Here is a 22,467-nt window from a genome sequence, read left to right on the forward strand (position 1 = left end):
GCGGGCAAAAAGTTTTTTAAATCAAAGCACACTTAAAAAATTCCCAGCAGAAATAAAATTATATGAAAATTCATATATATTCCAGGAACGAAATATACTGGTTACTTCAAATCTGAGCTTCCATTTCATGTAACATAAACTCATGATAAATGTTTAGTGTCCATGTGGAGATATTGATTTGTCACTTTCTGGCTATGTTATTTTGTATAGAACTTGAGTTGACTGTGGTTTTAAATGCTTGTATTCAGGATAGTTCTGAACCTTCTACCATTTCCCAAATATCTGGTCAAGATATCTGATAATTATTTAGTTGTTTTTTGTTTGTTTTTTTGCTTGTTTACAATTGCTTATTGAATATTTTTCAATGAAAGCTGCTTAGATTGTGGCAAACTTCACCTGTGGTAATTTAAAAAACATTATTAAGTAGTCAATTCTTGAAGTTATTAATATATTGATTTCATATATTTAAAGTATTGAAGAAAAGAATTAGTGATTAATCTTAATTTATAATTATTGTCTTACTTTATTATGATTTTTTCTCTTCTGTGGGTTTTTTTATGAAGATAAAATGTTATAACTTAAAATTGCAACCATATTGCTGTCCATACACGTTTCACAGATTCTCCACTTTGTACTGATATCATAGTGCCTGTAATTTACCCAGTCCTGATTGACAGTTGCATAGTATGTAAGATTGCTTTTTGAAACCAAACCGTCCTGCATCTAGTATGGTCTTTGTAATCATTAGGAGAGTTAAACACTAATAATGGTGTGATGAGTGTTGACTAGCTAGTTCCCCCTCCATGCTTGCCCTCAGAGGCTTGTTTCCATCCTGGGGGGGAGGAGAATTAATTGTTCTGAAAATCGTGCATGATTTCAGAACTAGTCCTGGCTTCATATGCATGAAAGCCTGGTTGCCAACATAAAAATATGTTCCCTTACAGACTTGTAGTATCTAGTGTGCATGTTTGCACAATCATAATAACATTACAAAGACCATATATCTGCTGTAATGTTCTAAACGGGTAGTACAGTTTTTGTTGTTTTTACTTTTCATCTGAAGACAGTAAATTTCTTCTTTTCTTTGTCCTTGTTTGTTTGTTTGTGTTATGGTACCAAGAGCCTAGAAAGTTGCTCCTCTGGTCACTGTAAAGTCTTGATTTGGGTCTGATGTTTGTCAATGTTTCATGATCTGCTGATATGTTATCCAGAAGGGATTTTTCTAGTTTCCACCTGTTTAAAAGTGTCATCTCCTTGGTTGTTTGTTTGTTTGTTTGTTGTTTTGGTTTCCAATTGAGAAGCTAATTTCCAAAACCTGCTAACTCCAAAGTCATGTGACGTGATAATTGCGTAGACATCTCCTCCTTTGATCCTTTTGCTGTGTTGGAGTTGGTCGGTTTTGAAAAGCAACTTGTCAATTTGATTGACGAGTGTTTTGTCTGGTCTCTGCCCCTGTAGTACAGCTGGAAATGGAGCTCAAACTTCAAGGAGGCCATTACTATCCACGAGTAAAAGCAATTATATACTTTTTATGCTTGCTTTTTTACTATATTATTATCACCAATTCCTTAATATGATTTATTATTATTATTATTATGTCTGATTTTGTTTCCATATATTTTATTCTCCTCTCTCAGTTGTCAGCTTGGGCTCCAATATTCATTATATTTTGTCATTATTATGGTTATTGTTATTATTATTATAATTATTATTATATCATCATTAATATCCATTTAAAGGCCATTAAAATATGTGCAGTGTACTTTTTTAATGCTACAGTTTTGGGCAATATACAGTTCCATCGCATCTTATGGAATTTTTGAGTTTGTTAGCCATATTTTGGTGGCCTAAAATTGCAGTTGGATACTTTTGTTAAGCTTTATTAACTAACTCCTTTCTTCCTCTTTATAGTAAGGTTTACTCATTGGAAATGTTCCACTCGGAGTGTAACTGCACTTAAGTAACATTAAAATGGCCACAGCCTAACATTTGTTATGCATCTCACTCTGCATCTGTTGCCTACTAGTATGATAAATATATGCTCTTTCTTCCCTGCAGTAGTACAGCAGTATTCAATAATTAAGAAATGCAGTAGTTCTAAGTACATTATTTTATTTATTTCTCTGAGTTTATATTTTTGTTGCATAAAATGTGTTTTTGGTGGCTGACTTTTATTTATCTTAGTGTCCCTGTAATATATCAGTTTAATCCGTATAGTATAAAAAAGAACATATTTTCAATATGGAACTGTCTCATTGTTGAGGATACTTGTGCGTCATGGAAACACATTGATAAAATGTTTCTCATAGTTAGTTCTACGGTGTGTCTTTATATATATTAACATGCTTCTGTTAAATGATATTTTAGGTGCTTTGTGGCAGCAGATATGAAGATTGTTGTCTTCTGAGTTGGGCCGTGTAATTTGGTAGACCTGATGATGGAGGCAGCAAGCACCTCCGAAATGTCAGTAAACTTCTACCAGACTGCATGGTGCAACAACCCAGAAGACGGCAATCTTTATTCTTCTGCTCTGTTGCCTTCACCCGGTAACACCAGTTAATAGCAGTGTGAGTCTAAAGTCACTCCATAAAAACATACAGATAACTTAACTAGATGTACTAAAAATGCTGTCCATGTACGCATGCACATATTCTGTACAAAAGGTGATATTCAGAGGAGTTCTTCATGAGTATTTTTAAAAAATTGTCTTGTATGGGCAAAGTTTTTTTTTTTCTGCTGCTGGTGATTTTGAAATGTAATTCTCTTGTGCAAAATATCTCAGTGAATTTTGTGATAAATTTCTAGCCTGGCGGATATTTTGTTCACTTTTATTTTTGGTTTCTTGCCCAAAAGTGATCCAGTAGTAATAAGTTTATTGGATGCCTGTCGTGCTTATAATTGCACCTGGGAAGTTTATCATGAAATTTTCTTTGACAGTTTTTAGTGGAATCACATTTCACATGCAACTGATGTTGATTTAAGGGAGACAACTTCAGTCATGCCAGGTACTCTGATAACTCTTCTTCTATGACTCTCCGGTCCGTATTCGGTCCATGGCCTCCTCAATTCTCCTCTTCCATTCGGTCCTCTGTTAGGTCCGTCTGTCCGAGGCTTTGATTGAGGTTTCAAAACATCTTCCTTTTTACGGTGCAAGGTTGTAGCTATGCTACCGCCAGCATAGCTCTTGGGGTCACTGAGGTACTCTAGCCCCACCACCATGACAAGGTGCAGGTACCATTAAGTGGGGACTCTGATAACTGCTGGGTCCATATTGCACTCTCACTTCACGTACAATATACACATTGAACAGCAGTTTATGAAACTGTATTCACTCATCATAATAACCATCCTTATCAGCCTTTGTCTATCGGTCTCTACCAGACTACGTGGCGCAGTACCACAGAAGATGGCTAGCTATCTTCAGTACAGAGTGTGTGCATGTATAGAAATTGCATTGCTCTTATGATGATTCTAGACTCATGTTAGGATGAACTGGTAAATCTCGGTCAAAGGCAGGTTGTTGCTGGTTCGTAGTTCGGATGTAACTAAAGTTTTGACTAGATAGGAAGACAAACGTCTGTGTGGTATCTCGTATATAATAGAATAGTAGTGAAGAAAAGAAGGAAGTAAGATGTTGGCAAAGGTTGCAGCCTTTTGTACTAACAGTCCACAGAAACGTCTATTATTTATAATAAATTCTTAATGTGGTGGGTGCTTCCTTCTTTTATTTTTACTCTTTGGTTTTATATGAAGTTTTACTTTGCTAGAGTTGTGTTTCACATACTGAAAATTTAATGAACCTAATGGTGTTCATATGTGGAATACAACAATTTAACTGGAATGTCAGATTTTACGTATTTTGTAGCAGCTTCTTATTTTTTGGTTTATTCCAAAAGTCTCCGTCACTTGAAATGACCGTGCATTGAAAGTAACTAACGTGAGAGTAACAGGTTACAAAGTGGAGTCCTCAGCAATGAGATATGTCTGTTCACCTGGTTTTTGATGCCCAGGTTCAACTCATGTTTTGCACACCATGGCAATTAATTCAGTGAACTGTAATCAATATCTACCAACTTAACAATTATATTAGAAGTATTTTGCACAATATTTCTTTCAGAGAAGCATCAGATGCTTTCGCATTGGTAAATTGTTTGTCTTCTTTTATTCATGCTCTTAAACAGAGTACTGTTAACATTACCTACAGTCCACAGACCAGGAGAAATCCCCTGCTAGGAATTTGATATACGCACATGCGCAAGATTTCGCGGTGAGTGACGACCCATCCTAAATGCATTCATTCCACAACCACTGAACAAACTACAGGCTTTCATGTGTTCTAATGGATACAGCTTTAAGATTACCTCACAGTGGCACAGTTATTTAATCTAGAATATTATCGCAACACCCACAGAATACAGTACAGGTGCACTCACTACACGCTACTCTTAACTGCTTATGTTTTCAGTCTGTGTGTAGTAGTGTAAAACTCTGACGCAGGAGACTTCCCACCAATAGCAGCCCTCCAGTCGACTTAATAGTAATCATTCCCCCTGCACCGCCCTGGAAACGACTTTCCCCAGTGGGGCTTTTCTCCTGATCTGTGGACAGTAGTTGTCCAGATGCCTGGAAAATCTTTCTTGTGTCATGCGAATGAGGCAATGCTGCTCTGAAGGCATCGCCATGCTATTCCATGCCCACGATGAACCATTGCAACTCCACAGAGACTTAAAGGAACCTGGATTGTGAATATAATACATTTAAATGATGATTCCAGTTCAGGCACTAGAGAAAGAACAACAGTAGTTACGTCGCTCACTGTTTGTTTCACCTCCCTGCCACCTGCCACTCAGTCCTCACAGTTTCTCACACAGTTCATGGCAGATTTATTTGGCTCAGACTGTACAGCTGTATGCAAGAATCAAGTAAAACTGTCAGCATGGTCCAGCATTTGAGATGACAGAATTACAGTCATTAATTGAAGTTAGCTGGAGCCAGGATAGCTCAGTCAGTATAGTGACTAGCTGCAGGCTGCACAACTGGGGTTTGATCCCTGATGGGGGCTCTTGGTACAGGAATAATTTTCTATAGGATAATATTTATCTTATCCAAACAAAGACATTTCCATAAAATGTATGTTACATTATGATCATTATTGTAAAGCAAAATGTTTAACCAAAGATTAGGATTTATGTAGTTCTTTGTCTCTAAGTTATGCCGAACGAGTTAACGTTTCCGAATTCACCACTGACTTGCAGTTTCTGGAGTCTTACATTTAATTACATTTAATTGCCTGGTGTGCAGTTGCGTAACATGTGAGTTCTACTTATGAAGTTGTAAATGAAAGTTATTTTTTAAATATAAAGTTATTTTGATTTTATTTAACTAAAATATGTTTTTTAAACCATGGATTCTTCAGTTAAAATGATTTACAGTTAAGGGATATTTTTTGTTGTGAAGCCTTACTGTAAGGAAGGAAGTTGGGATATTGTTTTGTTTTTAGGTGTTTTGGCGCATGTGGCAGATGTTTATTGGCATACCATTTGCTCGTAATTTTTTGGTCTTGTGCATTAAAATTTGCATTTTCTATAGTTGTAATATTTTTGAGCATAAGATTTCTATTTAGGATGTGACATTCGTTACATTAAAGCATTTTATATTGGCTTTAATAGCTGTTGATAACTGTCAACAAAATTATGTGAGAGAAATATTCTTGAGGTTCAGTTAACTTCATTTTGGAAACTTACTTTGGAATAAGAGCCAACAAAAAATGCTTTTCATTGTGACAGAATGTATTCAGATGTATCCACATAGGAGTACTTTTTCACTTTCGTAACTTTTTTCCAAAGGATTTCCTTTCTTCAGCATTTTAAAAGTTTATAAGTTCATGTAAATGAACTGAAGCATTATAGTGAAAGTACATTTTATAAGAAATAGTTGGAAACAACGACCTCTGGTTTAGTTTGTCAAAAACCGTAGTAGATGATGTGAATAATAGTTTGCAGTTCAAAAATATAATCATTGTCTTCTGATCCACCGTAAATTATTTTGTAAGTGTGTTAAGTAATATTCGATTTTGCTGGCCCGGGACAAGGACCAATGGAGGGCTTCGGTTAATTCGGTGATGAACATTCGGGTGCCCTAAGCCATCTAGTTAGTTAATTCAGTAGGATATCAAAATTATTTTTTCTATGTTAATTTATTCATTATTTTTCTGAGATAAGCAGATAGGTTGTAATTCATAATATTGTGGACTTAATGGTGTGATATGTCGGTGTTAGTTTAGTGGAAGAAAATCTGTTGATGCAGAGAACATTTAGCAAGAACTAAAACAGAAAACTTTTAAGTTCTTATGCACCACACATTCAGCCTACATGACATCGTCATACCTCTGCTGTTCAACACTTCATGAGCTAGGGTACATGTAATTCATATTTCATTTTATCCAACACATGGATGGAATGTTTAATATATTTTTTGCTTAAAATTCAGTCAGTTTTGATATAGTTGATTGCCTGTAAAATAATCTCTATTGGCAGAAATAACACATTTTCTTTACGTAAAATACATTTCTGACTTCTTGTCATGTCTGTTTACACCGGGGATTTTTTTCCCCAGATAATTTATTTCGGTGCATAGTATAATTTGCTGCATTTTGTGTGTATTTTACAATCTGTGTTTGGGGCAGCACACACATATATTCTATTTTTAAACATTTAAAATAGACAATCGTAACTTCGTCTTTATACAAAGTATCCCGCAATAGGATGTCCGTGGCCTAACTACGTGCTCTTGGGATCTTTTTGAGTCGAAAAGTTCAAATAAACATGAGTCCGATCTGCAACGGTTTGTAAAGAAAATTAGAACGAGCATTTTATTGAATTTGTAACTTTTACGTTATTCCCATTTAATTTTAGGTTACATTGTTGTTGTTGTTATAATTATTAATTTAGACTACACTCTAAATTGCATTTTCAGTTACGTTATTTACGTGACTGAAAATGGCCACCCTAATTGCCGAATCACAGTTGAGCCCTTCGTGTAATTAAAGTAACAGCCCTCTTCACAGAGTCATGATCAATTTCTCAAACACTGCCAGTGCATAGTGAGTGCAGAGCATTTTCTTGACAAACCGTTGTAGATCGGACTCGCGTTTATTTAAGCTTTTCGACTCAAAATGATCCTAAGAGCACGTAGTTAATTTATGCGGGACATTTTTACGAAGTTTGAAAGAATCAGTGTGGATCAGAAGTAGTAATAATGGAGAAAAAGCGCCTTTATGTTTGTATTCTTAAGGAACCAGTAATTCTTACGCAATCCTTGTGGATATAGCTGTACATTGAGCGAGGTAAATCTTTATATTCTTTTTTATATAATTTAAAATCGAGCAAGTGCATTTTAAACATGGAATGTTTGTTGATAAATTTATTATTGGCTGAGTACATGGTGTGTTTTTATGGTTAAGGAATAAAAGCATTTAGGTTAAAGTGTTTTAATAAAAATGTAAGCTTGTTGCTGATTTTATGTTTTGGTTATGTTATTTATGTTAGCTGCAGGAATTTTGAACAAAATGACTGCCATTCCATTCAGACTATATTTGCAAAAGAACAAATACAGAATACTGATAATTCAAGTGACAGTTCCTTGTTATTTGACTTATTTCCATATCCTGTGTTGGTTTATCGTTCTGGGTGGTTGGTATGTCTGTATTGGCTGCCTGCCTTCATGCCTATAATTTCTGTAAGGTTTAGTTTAAAGTTTTCAATCTTGACATATTTGATGCAAAATGTAACCTATAATTTTAAGTCAGTTTTCTTCTTCTGGATTGTGATACTGTGTAGCCTTGTGGGTGGTTAAGATATGCACACAGATTTATTTCATCAAACTATCCTCAGGTATTCTGGAAATATTTTGTTCTATAATTTTCAACTTTTCATGCACAAGCTGTATGTGCAGTTTTATGCACAATTTAATATATAGTTGCAAGTCTTTTAATTTTGTTATTGATGTATGAGATGGAGACGTAATTAACTAGCAATGTAGTCTCTGATGCATGTGCTATCAAGTATGTTTAATTGCATATATTTGAATGCATTTTCGTCTAGAACTTGTCGAGGAATATACAGCTTGTGTAAGAAAAGAAGTGGAAATACACATCTGAAAGTCTCCTTAATATTTGGGGATGGAATGGTCAAGCAAACCCGCATATATATCTATAATTCACACTCATAATGTAATTTGAAAATTATGTTTTTTGTTAAACAATTGGCTGTAGTATCCAAATCGTTGCTCATTGCCTATCAAACCATAATTTTGCATCAAATATATTTAGTATTTAAAATAGTGCCTGAGAGGATTTAGATGTGTGAATGTTGCATTTTTTGGATGTTTTATGGTTTATATATATATATACACAAATAATGAGAACCTTCAGACCAATGTGGCTGGAGTTTATTGATTATTTATACATCTAAGACGTCTGGAGGTCACGGCATTTCCATGGGTAAGAGGATCAAGAGTCGTTTCACGTAACTGAAACACCTCTGACGTTTCATGTACCGTAAGTTTTCAGTCAGAGGCACGTTGAGAAAGTGGTGATTTACGACCATCGTGGAAGGGTCGACTTTGTTGTGACTGCTCAGAATCGCTGTAAAATTAAAAACATTTTGATGTGTGTCACTTTTCTCTTCCCCATTATGACATAATGCCTCTATATCAGGTTATTTTTAGTCTACTATAAACATTAGCAAGAAAAGAAAAGTATGTATTTTGAATGATAAGGAGGAAATGATTATTTTTATGTAAGAATTTACTTCCTCCAACTGAGGGCAGTTGAAATGAGAACCAGGATGGATTTCATGTAAATAAACACAGAAGTAATTAAACAGTGACACGCTTTATAAGTGGCCTTTGGATGTTAATGAGAGGCAAGAGAACCAGTTTTGAGAATTGTCAGTATAAAGTGAACATGATCACAGAATGAACAAAAAAATATCTTTTTGGGTTAATTCGTGGCCTCAGGAGATTTTTTTTCCCCGCCATACATTATTGTCTGTAATGATGCAGTCTATGAATCACAGAATATTCATGTATTATATATGGAAATTATGGCCAAATTTATATTATGCCAGTCAGTTCTAATTGTTTGTTCCAAAAGAAGTTAGTTCTTTAATTCAAATACCTAACAATTGTATGTATGTATGTATTATGTATATGTAACAAGGAATATAAGACAATATACATCATCAAGATGCCAGAATCATAGACTCAACATTTCGACACCAAAAGCTGGAATCTTGCAGTTCTGGAGGATAAGATACAACGCCCACCAAGATACTGTATGTAATGCTAATATGTTGCAGTCACGTTTACACTTGGTTTCTGTGAGATCCGTTTTAATATTATCTCTCAATTATGATGTGCTTTACAAATGTATTCTTTCCGTGAGATTTTCCTTCAAAAAATTTTGACGATATTTTGTGTTTCATATATGAATGTGTCTGAACCTGGATACTTAAGCAGATGATACAGTGTTAAATAATTTACTAATAAACTAATCTTATAATGTAATTGCTGTATCAAAACTATGTGACGCCATTCCTTGTTTGTCTGGGAATTGTTCATGACCTTCCAGGTTTTGACACAATATAGTCTTGCTAGTGGTTTCAACATTTCATAGGACCCTGAAGATCATGGTTACACGTTCCTCTGAAATGTTAGTAATCACTCGCAAGAAACACACCATCACAAATCAGAAAACTGCAATTGACATCATTGTCATGGAAAATCTCAGAAAATTGTGGGTAATATTATTGAGCAGGTCAGCACAGCACATTACATCTGAGAAACGCCAGGCTTTCATCTCGGCTGAGGACTCACTTTACTGACTGAATTATAGTTTTCCTCAGTCTCTCATGGAAGGTACTGGAGAGTTGTGCTCAGCAGTTGATGTAACATAATAAATCATGAATAACTAAACTGGATATTGCTTTGGTTGGAAACTGCCAGAAAAAGAAAAAAGTTCTGAAATACAAAATCATTATCTATTCATTTTGGCTTTGCTTATTTGATATTACATTCAGCCATAGCCAATGGTAAAATATATGTTTACATCTTGTTGTATGTTTGAGATTCAGTTTAGTTGAATGTGTTAATTATTTTCACAGTGTATTTGTGGTGTTTAGAATCTGCAAATATTTTCTTGGTTGTATACGAAACTGTATGATTTATAAATTTGTGCTACAAGCTAAGTCATCAAATCACATCACTTTGGATCTTCATCAACATTACTTTGAAGATGGCTGTCATCTGGCTTGTAGTGCCATGTAGTCTGGTAGAAGTTTACCAACGTTTCAGAAGTCCTTGCTGCCTCCATCATGAGGGTGATTATGGAGGTAGCTAGGACCTCTTAAATGTTGGTACACTTCTACCAGACTACATGGCACTACAAGCCAGATGACAGCCATCTTTTTACTCACCAATATAAAATCCTCAAAATCTTACTATTAGTTTAGTGTAGTTTCTTGAATATGATAAAACAGTAGCATGACATGATGAGTGTGTATGAAAGGACTGTGAAGATTTGCTGTCATCTGGGTTATTGCACCATGTAGTCTGGTAGATGTCCACCAACGTTTCAGAGGTCATGCTACCTCCGTCATTGGGGCGATAAATGAATCGTCTCACCGCCATGAAAACCTCAAATCCTACGAGGACTGTGAACTTCACACAACAGTCAATAAAAGTTTTATTGTGGCAAAGTATATGGGCTTTATATGCAGTGCTTGAAGTATAATAATGTCTGTGGGAGAGAAATCTGATTTTGAAATGCAAAAGAAAATGAGGGTGTTTAGTCGTAATTTGCAATTAGTTTAATCTTTATCGACTGTGAGGCACAACATACCACTAAACTATTTACCCTAATGTTAAAATCCACTGTCAGGCCCATAATATGGGGATTTAAATCACATATTTCCATGACATGTACAAACTAAAATATTTATACAGAATTTTCATTAACCTTTCTGCTGTTGTCCCATCATCTTTCATAACACTGACAGGTTAAAGTATGTGTAATTTTACCTTTATTATCACAGTCACTTTCTTCACATGCTATTCACTATTTTACAAGCATTTGGTGATACATGTTTTGACCAAAAATTGTCATCATCAGGTTCACTCATTGTACCCTAGCTACTGCACAGCTTTGATGCAAATAAAAGTTGCTGTATGCATGACATATTTAGTAACATGTTAAAGCAGTGGTCCCCAACCTTTTTGTGCCTACGGACACATTTGAGAGTTTGTGAGATCGTGGCGGGCACTAACCAATTAACAAGGCCAAATTTTCTTTTCTTTGGACAAATAAGATATGGACACCAAATAATATGCAAAACAACACACGTTTAATGATGCAATCAAAGGTATGTAGTTTTATAAGTACAATTATTACTCAAGTGGGAAGTCAGTGTGATGTTTGGCGCTGCATTTCATTGGCCAGTTTTTCAAATTTGGGAGTGTAGGATGATGTTGCTGCTCACAAACAATTGTCAAGATTGGCATCAGTAAGTCGAGATCTGCGCTTTGAGTTTATAATGTTCATGGTTGAATGGCCTTCATCATTCAGTATAACCTCTTTCCATAACAACGCGGGCACCCAAAAAAAGCCATGGCACCCGCAGGCACCGTGTTGGGGACCACTGTGTTAAAGTGTTTAAACGGGTGGATTGCAGTATGCAACTCAGAAAAGGTCTGTTGGTAGACGATTGGATTTTGGCATATTTTGAACCAGTGGAAAACTTGTTTCAGAGAAAACAGGATTAAGAATTCCTTTAAAAGCCTACAAACTAGGAAAGATTCTTCATTACTATAAGGATATGGAGAAAATAAATTACTTAAGAAAGTATATTGATAGACAGTGGATTCCGGTTAATTGGGACACATCGGGACTAGAACACTTTGGCCCAATTATCGGCTGCCCCAATTAACCGGAATCTACTGTACACACTTTCATCCATTTAACATCTGAATAAAAGACTGTTATAGAGCAGTGGATAGAATCATATGAAAAGAGGATTTGATGAGTAATGTGCTTAAAATTTGCTGTGTGAGTAATACAAGGTAAAGGCATATATATTTTTGTAGTAGGATGTTTTTAATTTATCCCTTTTTATGCATACCACATTTTCAGTTATTTATAATAGATTTTAACATTGTGTATATGTATGTTTCCAGCATGTTTAAAATGGTTTCTATGCATGTTCATTTTCACCACTCCCTGGTTTTTATTTTTATTGGGTGCATGACATAATTTTGTTTTATTATTTTATTACACACTATATTGTTTTTTAAAGTAACACCCTTAGTGTCCACAGTGTGAGCAATCAATTATATTTCTTATACATTAGTCTCTTTGTTTAAAATTTTCTGCATGGATTTGAGAACAGAAAATTTTATAGATCATGGATTGCTGTCTTCTGGTTTATGATATCATTTAGTCTTGTAAGTAGTTCTGCTCTGATGATGGAAGCAACAGGATCTTCTGAAACATTGATGAAAGACTCTCGGGCTACAAACCGCGTCAGGTGGCTGAAAGATGAACAAACCGTATCTTCTGCTAACGTTTCGAGAACAATCTCTGTTCTGTGTAAGATTTGAGTTTTTCACAGCAGTGAGTATGAAGATTTCTGTCTTCTGGGTTGTTGCGCTGTGTAGTATGGTCGATGTTTACCAACGTTGCCTCCATCATCAGGGCAATGACGGAGGCAGTATGACCTCTGAAACGTTGGTAAACATCGACCATTCTACACAGCGCAACAACCCAGAAGACAGAAATCTTCAATCTCTGCTCTCATTCTCAGGGATGCTGGGTAACCAGTTCATTCCTTCGTTGCATGCCAGTTCCCATCAGCTTGTAGCCCGAGAGTCTTTCATCAACTTCAGTCACTGCGAAAACTTCACTTTATACTTCTGAAACATTGTTAACTACCCACAAGACTTTATGGTGTCGTAACCAAGAAGACCACAACCCACAGTCATACTGCAGTGAGAAAACCAAAAATTTAATTAAGAATCCTGTGCACTTTTCTAAGTTTTAAATTTAATGGGTTAGAGTCAAGATGTGAAACATGATTTCATCACTTTAATGGCCAGAGGACGTACTTCTTTTTCAAGTCCTCTGCTGAGGAAAACTGGAGATTTGTTTGGAATTCCAAATTACTTTTTGTAAATTATCAGTTTATTTTTCTGTCCTATCGATACAACCACATAAAGATGAATGCATAAAACCTGTCATTGTTTCAGTGTTGGTGCACAGTCTTGTAATATTTGATAGGTAACGACTTTAATAATTTTGCATTTCGTACCGTATAGTCTTTCTGTAGCTGTGAATAAGTAAATCATTTAGTAGCTTCTTCTTGAATAATAAGTGACTGCTAGTGAACTTGTAGGCCACATTTAAACTGGTGTGAATAGGCTGGTAGAATCCAATGTAGTTAATCTGAACTAAAACACATCAAGAAAATAACATTTTCAGCTGCATAAATCTATTAGTGTTGCCAACACCTATTTGTAACACATGATGGGCGTATCCTACCATTTTAATTTAACAATCTTAAACCAAAGCTCATCTAAATATTTAAAAATTTGGCTCTTTAAAGAAAATATAACGTGTCTCTATTACAAAGATAAGTTTGATAACACTGTTTAAGGAAATAATTGCTGTTTACTCAATGAATCATATGGGATCCATAAGTACATTCTGTGGGTAACACGTAGAGTTTTATACAATATCAGCGTTTGGGGATAAGCCATTTCATATGTTGAATATAGAATATCATGTATATATATCTACCTTTTGTGGACATGTAAAGAAATAATGTATACAAGAACTTTAATTAGTTGCATTGATATCAGTAATTATTATAAATATTCAGAACCTCCATTGCTGCACTGTTGGCATCGAGCCCTAATAGAAGGAAAATTAAGGTAGGGAGTGGAGTAAAATAAACATGCATATGAATTAACAGCTCTCAAAATTATAAGGAGTGATTTTATATTTCATGGCCACGCCAAGTTTGGAAGGACGGTGTCGCGACCTGCTAAATCCGAGTAAATGCAGCTGTGATGGGGCATACTTAAAACATGTACAAGAAAGGTCGGTTACTGCCTACATCGTTTCTAATATCCTTTCATCTCTATTAGCTTTAATTGCCATTTTAATCTTGCATAGCTTCAGGTAATCTTATTTAATAAACTCAATTGAAGGTTGTGGATTTTTATACCCATGAAGAGCAACTAACCCTAGGACCATGAAGCTATTCTGTAGTAATAAATACAAGCATGTCACTTTAAATATGAAGTTACAAAAGTTGATTGAGACCTCTTAGTAATGAGATAATTCATTAAATAGTTTGGGGAACAGATTTACCAACATGGTAAACATAAAGTTTGGACTTGTAGCAAAGGAGATTCGTACTACAGCATGAGCTTAACAAATTAATGGCAAAATATTGGGTTTTAACCAGTTAATTTACTTACTGAAGCATTTACTTGAAAGCCATGGATTTAATGTGTTATGCAATCACTTGTTAACAAAAGTTGCAATGTCAGGTTTCTGTTTCTGTTCACAGCCCCTTCCCCCCCCCCCCCCCAATTAGTCTTTGCATCAATAATATAAAGTACATGGTGACTAAGCAAGTTGAAACAACTTATCTTTATTTCATCTTATTGTTTGATGTTAATTATTTTCATCTAATGTTTTATTTCAATCATTCACACAACTCTTTTGGTTGTAGAATCTTGGGCCATGTCACTTTATTGTGGTGGGCTAGTAAACTGATGTTTTGGAGAATCTGGCCGTGTCCACATCTGAGACAAAGGCTAGGTTCACTAACACACTGATAACCAGCCCATCACAACATAGTGTCAGCACTCGAGAGCAGAAATATCAGTTATAAACTGCCATAAAAACCTGTATTTTGAAAATATGCATGGTTTCTCATTTGCTTTGTTTTGTTGTTGTTTTCTCTCCAATAATATATTGTTTTCTTGTTTGGTTTTGTATTTCTTGTTGCATGTGTATTATTATAACACTTTATCTTGATAAATTTGCTAATATAAAAATAGATAATTGTGTTTCGAAGTACAAAGATATACCCTTGATGTTAGTTACACACACAACAGAATAAAAAAACACGTCATGTACAGTTCTTTGTGGGTTGGTACTTTACATATGTCATTTGTTCCACCGTTCTAGTCTTAAAGATTTGTGTAGAGGTTACTTGTTCAAGAGGGCAGCACTCTTTATATGTTCAGAAATAAGAAATGTATTTTATTATCTCTTTGTTTGAACAACACCTGTACAAAGTTCAGTAGGTAAACATGTTATACATTCCCTATCCAGAATTGTTTAAAGGAAGGAGATGCTTTGTCAGCATTGCTTTTCAGTTTTTGTTAACGTTAAATAGAATCAGGAAGGATAGGAACTGAATGGTACACATAAACAGCTGATGTTTTTATGAAGTGAAAACATAAATAACATAAAGAGAAACATAAAAATGTAGTTGAATGGTCACGTCACATTACCAGAATACAGACACAATTGTAATATAAGAATAATAAATTCTGTGAAAATTTGGTACAGTTAAGTACTTGAAAATGGCACTAATAGACCATAATGATGAAATTAAGGGCAGATTACATTTGGGAAATATGTGTTGATGCCGAGTTCCACAATCTTTTAGTTTCAAAACCTAAGTATTAAAATATACATATATAATGATATTTTTAATATTGTTATAAAACTTCGTCTTTCACTCTTGATGAAAGGATATAGATTTTCTGGGTATTTGGGAACAAAGGGCTGGTGAAGGAATTTGTATCTGAGAAAGACTAATAAAGAAAGTACTGCAGAAAATTACATTATGAGGAACTTCATAATTTGTCATTTTTATATTATATATTTTGAAGGGGTATTGTGCTTTATCTTCTTTCTTAGTTGTAAGAATCGGGTTATCATTTTATCAATGTTGAAGTTCTCAGATTCAGATTAAGGAACTGTTGCATTCATGTACAATGCATCTACAAAAATTGTGGATTTCCACTTCCTACAATGATAGAACAAAGTGTTCTGTATCATCAGTAGTACACAATCTCAAATATTAGTATCCCCAAAATTGAGAACTATTGCATGTGAATGTTTGTTGACCATGGGTTTAGTATTTGCTTGATATTAAAAATGAGCGAGCTTGGATGTAGTTCAAGTGCTTTTGGTTCTGGCTGAGTTCTCTTAAATTTAAATAACTTTTCCTTCAAAGGAATAGCCAGCTGGGATTTTGGTGTGAGGAGGATGCCTATCAGAGTGAGAGATATAGCAGACTCGAGAACAAGAGGTTTCAACCTCAATAAAGAATATTTTTGTTGTAGCTTTGATGAATTCAGTTCAGTTTTATATATCACATTTTTGTACCAAAATGTAAAATTATATTAAATTTCAGTCATTAAGATCTATCAGTTACAGTTTGCTTGCAAAAGAGAGAATGACCTCATTTGTAATTAATGCAAGAATGGTTCAGGTAACATTCCTATAAAAATAATGTTGGTTTATTGTACATAAATAAGATTACAAAGGAGAAAGAACAAATGTAAACTGCCAAAAATATTTTTGTTCTTTTGTAAACTGACATTGTTTCTGTTGGAAAGTGCTCTTTCCTGTTTTTAACAGTACTTTTCTAACAGTAAATTTGCAGTAAAAATATAACATCTATGTATTAGCGACATATGAAATACATAATTATGAATTATAGGATATATTTATTGCATGAAATGTGACTGGTTTGGGTTGAAATTTGTATTGTAGCAAATCTGTGTTGTATACTGAGTTGTGTGTTACATTGGGTGTACAGCCCAGTGCCATTCCAGCGCGCGGTATCATGGCGCCCACCATCGGAGGCGACAGCTCAATCTCTCGGCAACGTCCGGAGAACGCACTCGACGCTCTGCTAGATGAGCTTCAGACATTTGCTCGACCACCTTCTCGTGCTAGCAGTGGCCATAACCCTCCCATGGCAGACATCGGCCGCAAGGGGAGCATCGACTCAGCACACACACATGCCCCTACTCTTCCTTCCTCAACTGGTACATCATCACTACGACGTCTTCATTCATATCCTTCTAGTTCAGACGGAGGAGGAAATTCCCCACCAACAGTTGCTTTAGCTCGCCTCCAGGTTTCTGGAAGCAGTGGTTCAGATGCACCAAAATCACCTGCCAGTTCTCCAAAACCTCCAGTTCCTGAACGCAACTCAGAACTCCTCTCTCACCTTGCGGGTCGTCGTATTCCTCCACCACCTCCACCTCGTACCAGCTCACGATCACCCTTAGCATCTCCTACAAGTCCCTCTTTACCTCCTAGAGGCCAACATCCTCCCAGCCAACCACAAATGGGTGTTGGAGGAGGAACCTTACTCAGAAGAGGCGGGCCTGGACGAAGCAGTCTCCGGGAACCTCTCCACGGAACTCCTGGCATCTCAGTGTCATTATCTACTGCCATGTCTAAAGAAGACCCAAACCAGCCTCAGTCAAGCTTCAATCCCCTCTCAGTCAGCAACAGTTCAAGTTGTGAGAGCATCAACTCCCAGGAAGGCCTTCAGCAGAACAAACCTGTGAGTACAAGCAGCAATACTGGTAATAAGGCTCGCCAGGAGATCTTGGAGCAGCGACATCAGGAGCTACTCCGCAAACAGCGAGCATTGCAAGAACAGTACGCTCGTCTTCAGCAGCTCCAGAGGAGTGGGGGAGGTGGATTGGCTGTTGTACCACCTCCAGACTTGGTCCTCAAGAAGACTGGCAGTGAGAGTAACTTACTGGCCAAGATGGGACTTGGTCATGGTCTTTCAGCGGCTGCTCCCATCTCAGGATCGCTAACTCATCTTGCTGCAGTGGCTGCCTCTGCCAACCAGCAGCCTATCAGGGCACAGCAACCGCAGAAGCAAGCAGTAATCAACACTGCTTCAGCGACTGCAACAACCAACGCGCAACCAAGCACTGCTACAACTAACAAAATCTATGAAACAGACATCCTGTGACTAAGCATCATTTTAATAAAAGTAGTCATTGTAATAATATTTATAACAGTAGTAAGGAACATTTCATGGATACAGAAAGAGGAAATTATCAATTGGCAACAGCAGAAGTTCTACCCTGAGAACATTTTAAGTTCATGAAATTTTATTTCCATGCCAGCAAGACTCTCCCAGTGACTTTATTTTGTAGTGTTTTTACATAGTTGTTTATAGACTAATTCTAAGTGATTTTAGTGCCAATTAAATTATTGCTAAGAGGGAAGTCAGAACAGCAATAGGTCTCTTTAACCCCTTCAATGGCAGTTTTTATATGCACTCTTTAATTGCTCTGTGGAACATATTTTTTATGAAAATGGTGCTTTTATTAATTGAAATCTTTATACAGTGCTTGGACAGATACTGCCATCCCTGGATAGTTTCAGGATGTTACATCACATCCTGAGTTATTTCATAATGCTGTAGAAGGGGTTGAAGTGGTTGAAGTTTGGCAGTGCAAAACTGTGCCCTGAGAGGAAAGTGTGGTGACACTGCAGTTGATGGGTTAGAAGCCTGTTTTTTCTTATTGTTTCAAACATGAAGAGTTAAGTCTGAATATAGTTAAGCATCTAGTGAGTGATCTACCTGAAACATTAGGTGATGTACTTAGGTAGAAATGTGGTAAGGAAATTCAAGTGCTGGAACAACCCCATCTCCTCAAAGGGCAGGTAGATAGTAACTGCTCTGTGGCCAATTGTGGTAAGCTGTAGCAATGCTGTATTTCCTTGTTGAGATATTGGAATCAGCCAAATGCAGTAATTTTCAATTAGTCACATGGTAGTCATATGGTAGAAACCATAAGAAATGAAAGAATTTTGTTGAGGGAGGATCTTGAGTATTATACTGCCTCTGTGTTACATTCTTCATTTGAGGAAGAAAACTCAGATTTGGATGTAATTCCTCTTATTGCAAATGGTTATTTTCGAATTTTTGCATTATGCAATGCACTAACCCAGTCAGAATGTGGAAAATTAAACTTCTGTTTTTGTTGTAATTTTTCACCATTCCTCTAGGTCAAGGGTTCTCACCCTTTTTCGCTGGTGTACCACTAATTCTAATTTACCACTCTGAATGTACCACTTCCCAAATGCGTTAAGGAAAAATTTATTTATGTTAATATTATATAAATGAACTGAATTGAATTATCTTTTGATTTTCTTACTTAGTTCACGTACCATTTAACATTTGCTCACGTATCACCAGTGGTACGCGTACCATAGGTTGAGAAACGTTGCTCTATGTGAATCTAAGGATGGTATCTAACCCAGTATGCCCAAACTGCATTTTTATACATTCCTCTACATGCTGTTTTTGGGGTATCCAATTTTAATTTTGGCCAGGATCTGGATATCTGGCCTGAGGCTTTTAATGGTCTTCCTCAGCCCCTACAGATATCTTGAAATATTTTCTCCAGTGCTTTCCAATGTACCATAACCCTCTCTTCATTCGTTTTGATCCTATGTAACATGTTGAGTTGATATATCATTCATGATATATGGAATACAAAAATGGTAGGTTCAGGCTGGTTGATTCACAGCACATATCTGAGTAGTGTAAATACACAGAGCTGTATTTTTAAATACAGTAATATATTGGCTGTCTTCAACCTCTGATCCTAAATGTACCGCATGGCTTAACTGGATGAGAATATTTCAAATGTGATTTTTACCAAATATATACCAGTAAACTTCTCAAGACTTAGGAATATAATGTCTTAATTTGGAATGTCTCTTTTGGTTCAGTAATGGGCGTCATTGAAACATACTGTAGCAACCCTATCAGTGATGAGTTTATAAAACTGATCATAAATTTAATGCAAAAATTAATTTTAAATGAATGGAGATGATTTTAGGTCATGGGAATTTTCTGTACATGTAAATGAAGTTGGTAATCAACAACAAAAGGATAGAAGAAGGTGGCTGTCTTCTGGGTCGTTGTGACGTGTAGTCTGGTTGAAGTTTACCGACATTTCAGAGGTCCTTGCTGCTTCCATCACCAGCTCTCTCTTTCCTTCTCTTCATCTGTCTGTCTCACGCTGCATCAAGCCCCCGCACTCCAATTTTTTTCCCACACCCTTGCCTTATTCTGACACCAGTCCCCACTGGTTACATCAAGGCTCTTCCTTGACTGTCATTGTCCAATAACTCTGACCGTTATAACTCGCGCAGCTTACTCAAGTCCCTAAAATTACATTTGTTTCTGATATGCCTAGTCAGGAAAAAAATTCCCAGTTAACCAAATTTCTTTGTGATACAATTTGTCTCTCAGAGTGTACATTTTTATAAAAACATGTTTTCAGTCTTTAAAGTAAAGATCTATATAAATGAAAAGCATGGAAAATTGGCAGTGCAAGGCATGTTTATGTATGGTGCCACTGCTGAATTTCTACACCATTTATAACATAATATGGTTTATGTATCTTATCTGTGATATGTTTACTGTATTATGGTTTATATCCAAAATGTGGATCAAGGCAGGTTTTGGCACCCCCAACAGCATGTCACATTTCTCTTGTGTACCTTACCAAGTAGAATATAGTCCAATTCTTACTTTGCAATGATTTGCAATTAATGTCTGAAAGGTATAGAAAGGATTACATACAAGAGTGAGTGTCAGAAAATATGTTTACCTTGAAACGAACCAAGTGTCGGGTCAGATGAAACTTCTCACTTAGGACTGAGAGTATGGTAATATGTTGCTTGGAGCAATGTCAGAATGATGATTAACAAGGGAAAACTGAAAAATTTGAAGTCATCTGGGATTTGACTTACGTCTCTGCAGTGAGAAGCCGTTGCCTGAGCTTTGGCATCACGGAAAACAATGCAGATAGTATACAAAATATGTTCATTCTCTCGTTTTAAATTTTCTGACATAAGATCAAGGTGGCAGTGTCCTCCCTTCACATATGATTTCAGTTCTTGTTTCAACCACACATACCGACTTTCAGCCTGACATTCATCATGCGTTATCGAGGATTTTACAGTACTTGCTGTCCCTTCATTAGACAAGGATTCGGGCTGCACTTGGTTATGCAAATTTTTGTTATTCGTTTGAACTTTGTATCAATAAACAGTGTTCATATCAGCATTAAGTCCTTCCTAGCCTGCTACTCCTTTGTACCGGTTATAAAATATTTCAGTTTAAAACAAAAATAGTATAACCTTTTCTTTTGCCACATTGCAGTATATAAAGTGAGGCCATATTGAAAAGTAGTTGAAAAAATTGACGGTTGTTGGAAACTTTCCTTGCTATCAGTCAGACTAGTGAATAACATGCCGCAGTATGCGTTTATACAAAGATTTCATATCGATTTCCACGTTAGCAGGTGACTTAAACTCTCACATACACCAAAGTAGAGAATGATTGTTCTATTGATGTCATTATTTTTTATTTTTCATCATAATGTTTAAAATGATAATGGAGAACAAAAACTTTTGTCAATCAATTACAAAAAATAAATAAAAATATTACCTAAAAAGTATATTTGCTCAATATGAAATAACATTACATCAGTTCATGTTTATTGTTACTTAAAAAAACCACACTTGACCTGAGTGAAATTGTATGGTTGATGAAATGTTCTTCACAATCTCACACCCATGGACACATTTATAAGTGCAGTGTAAGTTGAAGACAGAATGCTTGAATGCTTTCCATTTCTCCTTTTTGAAAATGTCTTCAATACCTGCAATACACTGTTTCAGAAATCTCAGCACACTTTATTAATTAAAATAATAATTTGATAGCAAAGTGTATACAGAAATGTCTGCCTTTGCCACATCAAAACATAGATGGTAGTGAATATTCTTTCTCTTTTGAAGCTGTTGTGCACATGTTGATTTGTCGAACATTGAGAAGAGATAACCCTCAAAATTATTGCCATACTGACTGGATGCCCTGAATTGTGGATTTTATGTATTTTAAAAGGCCTCATCAAGAACATGTTATGAATGTTATCAAGTTTACATGAACCAAATAGATGTTGGATTATTGTGTTTCTTTTGTTATCATAGTTTAATCTCTTTTTATCATTAAGTTTTACAGGTAGTAAGAAGCAGATATTTTATATTATGTGTAGTAACGAACCCAATGTGTTGATACCAGGTATAATTTTGATAGCTTTCATTTAGCATTTCAGAGTATGTATTGTGTTATCTGGTTAATTGTAAATGTTTGTAATTAATCAAGTAAAAACAAATGCCTACTTTGAAGTGTATATTTATTACTTCCCATGCCATCATTAAATGTTTTTTGTTATTTAGAGAACAGCAATTAATTTAACTCTACAGAAAACAATTAAGTTATAAATATTGTTGGCTCAAAGCATTGTGCATAATGAATGTACAGGCTA

At 35.7% G+C, this 22,467-nt stretch overlaps 1 protein-coding gene across 21 annotated transcripts in view; it reads left to right on the plus strand.

Annotated features, from left to right (window-relative positions):
- LOC110833927 (coiled-coil domain-containing protein AGAP005037) overlaps nt 1-22,323 on the plus strand; it is a 412,755-nt gene extending 390,432 nt beyond the window's left edge. For 19 of the 21 annotated variants that reach the window (XM_087345614.1, XM_087345618.1, XM_087345621.1 and 16 more), the window contains one exon: nt 16,902-22,323. In XM_087345614.1, coding sequence (XP_087201740.1) covers nt 16,902-18,083 — 1,182 coding nt within the window. In that variant the 3' untranslated portion in view covers nt 18,084-22,323. Of the gene's footprint in view, nt 1-1,458; nt 1,509-14,071; nt 14,153-16,901 lie in introns of all 21 variants that reach the window. The other 2 variants (XM_087345626.1, XM_087345627.1) reach the window with 2 other exon arrangements.
- The last annotated feature ends 144 nt before the right edge of the window (nt 22,324-22,467 follow it).

This window comes from Zootermopsis nevadensis, unplaced genomic scaffold, assembly GCF_977971745.1.
Source record: "Zootermopsis nevadensis isolate Lab colony 2312 unplaced genomic scaffold, Znev_1.0 Znev_ptg000009l, whole genome shotgun sequence".
NCBI classification, from domain to species: Eukaryota; Metazoa; Arthropoda; class Insecta; order Blattodea; family Termopsidae; genus Zootermopsis; species Zootermopsis nevadensis.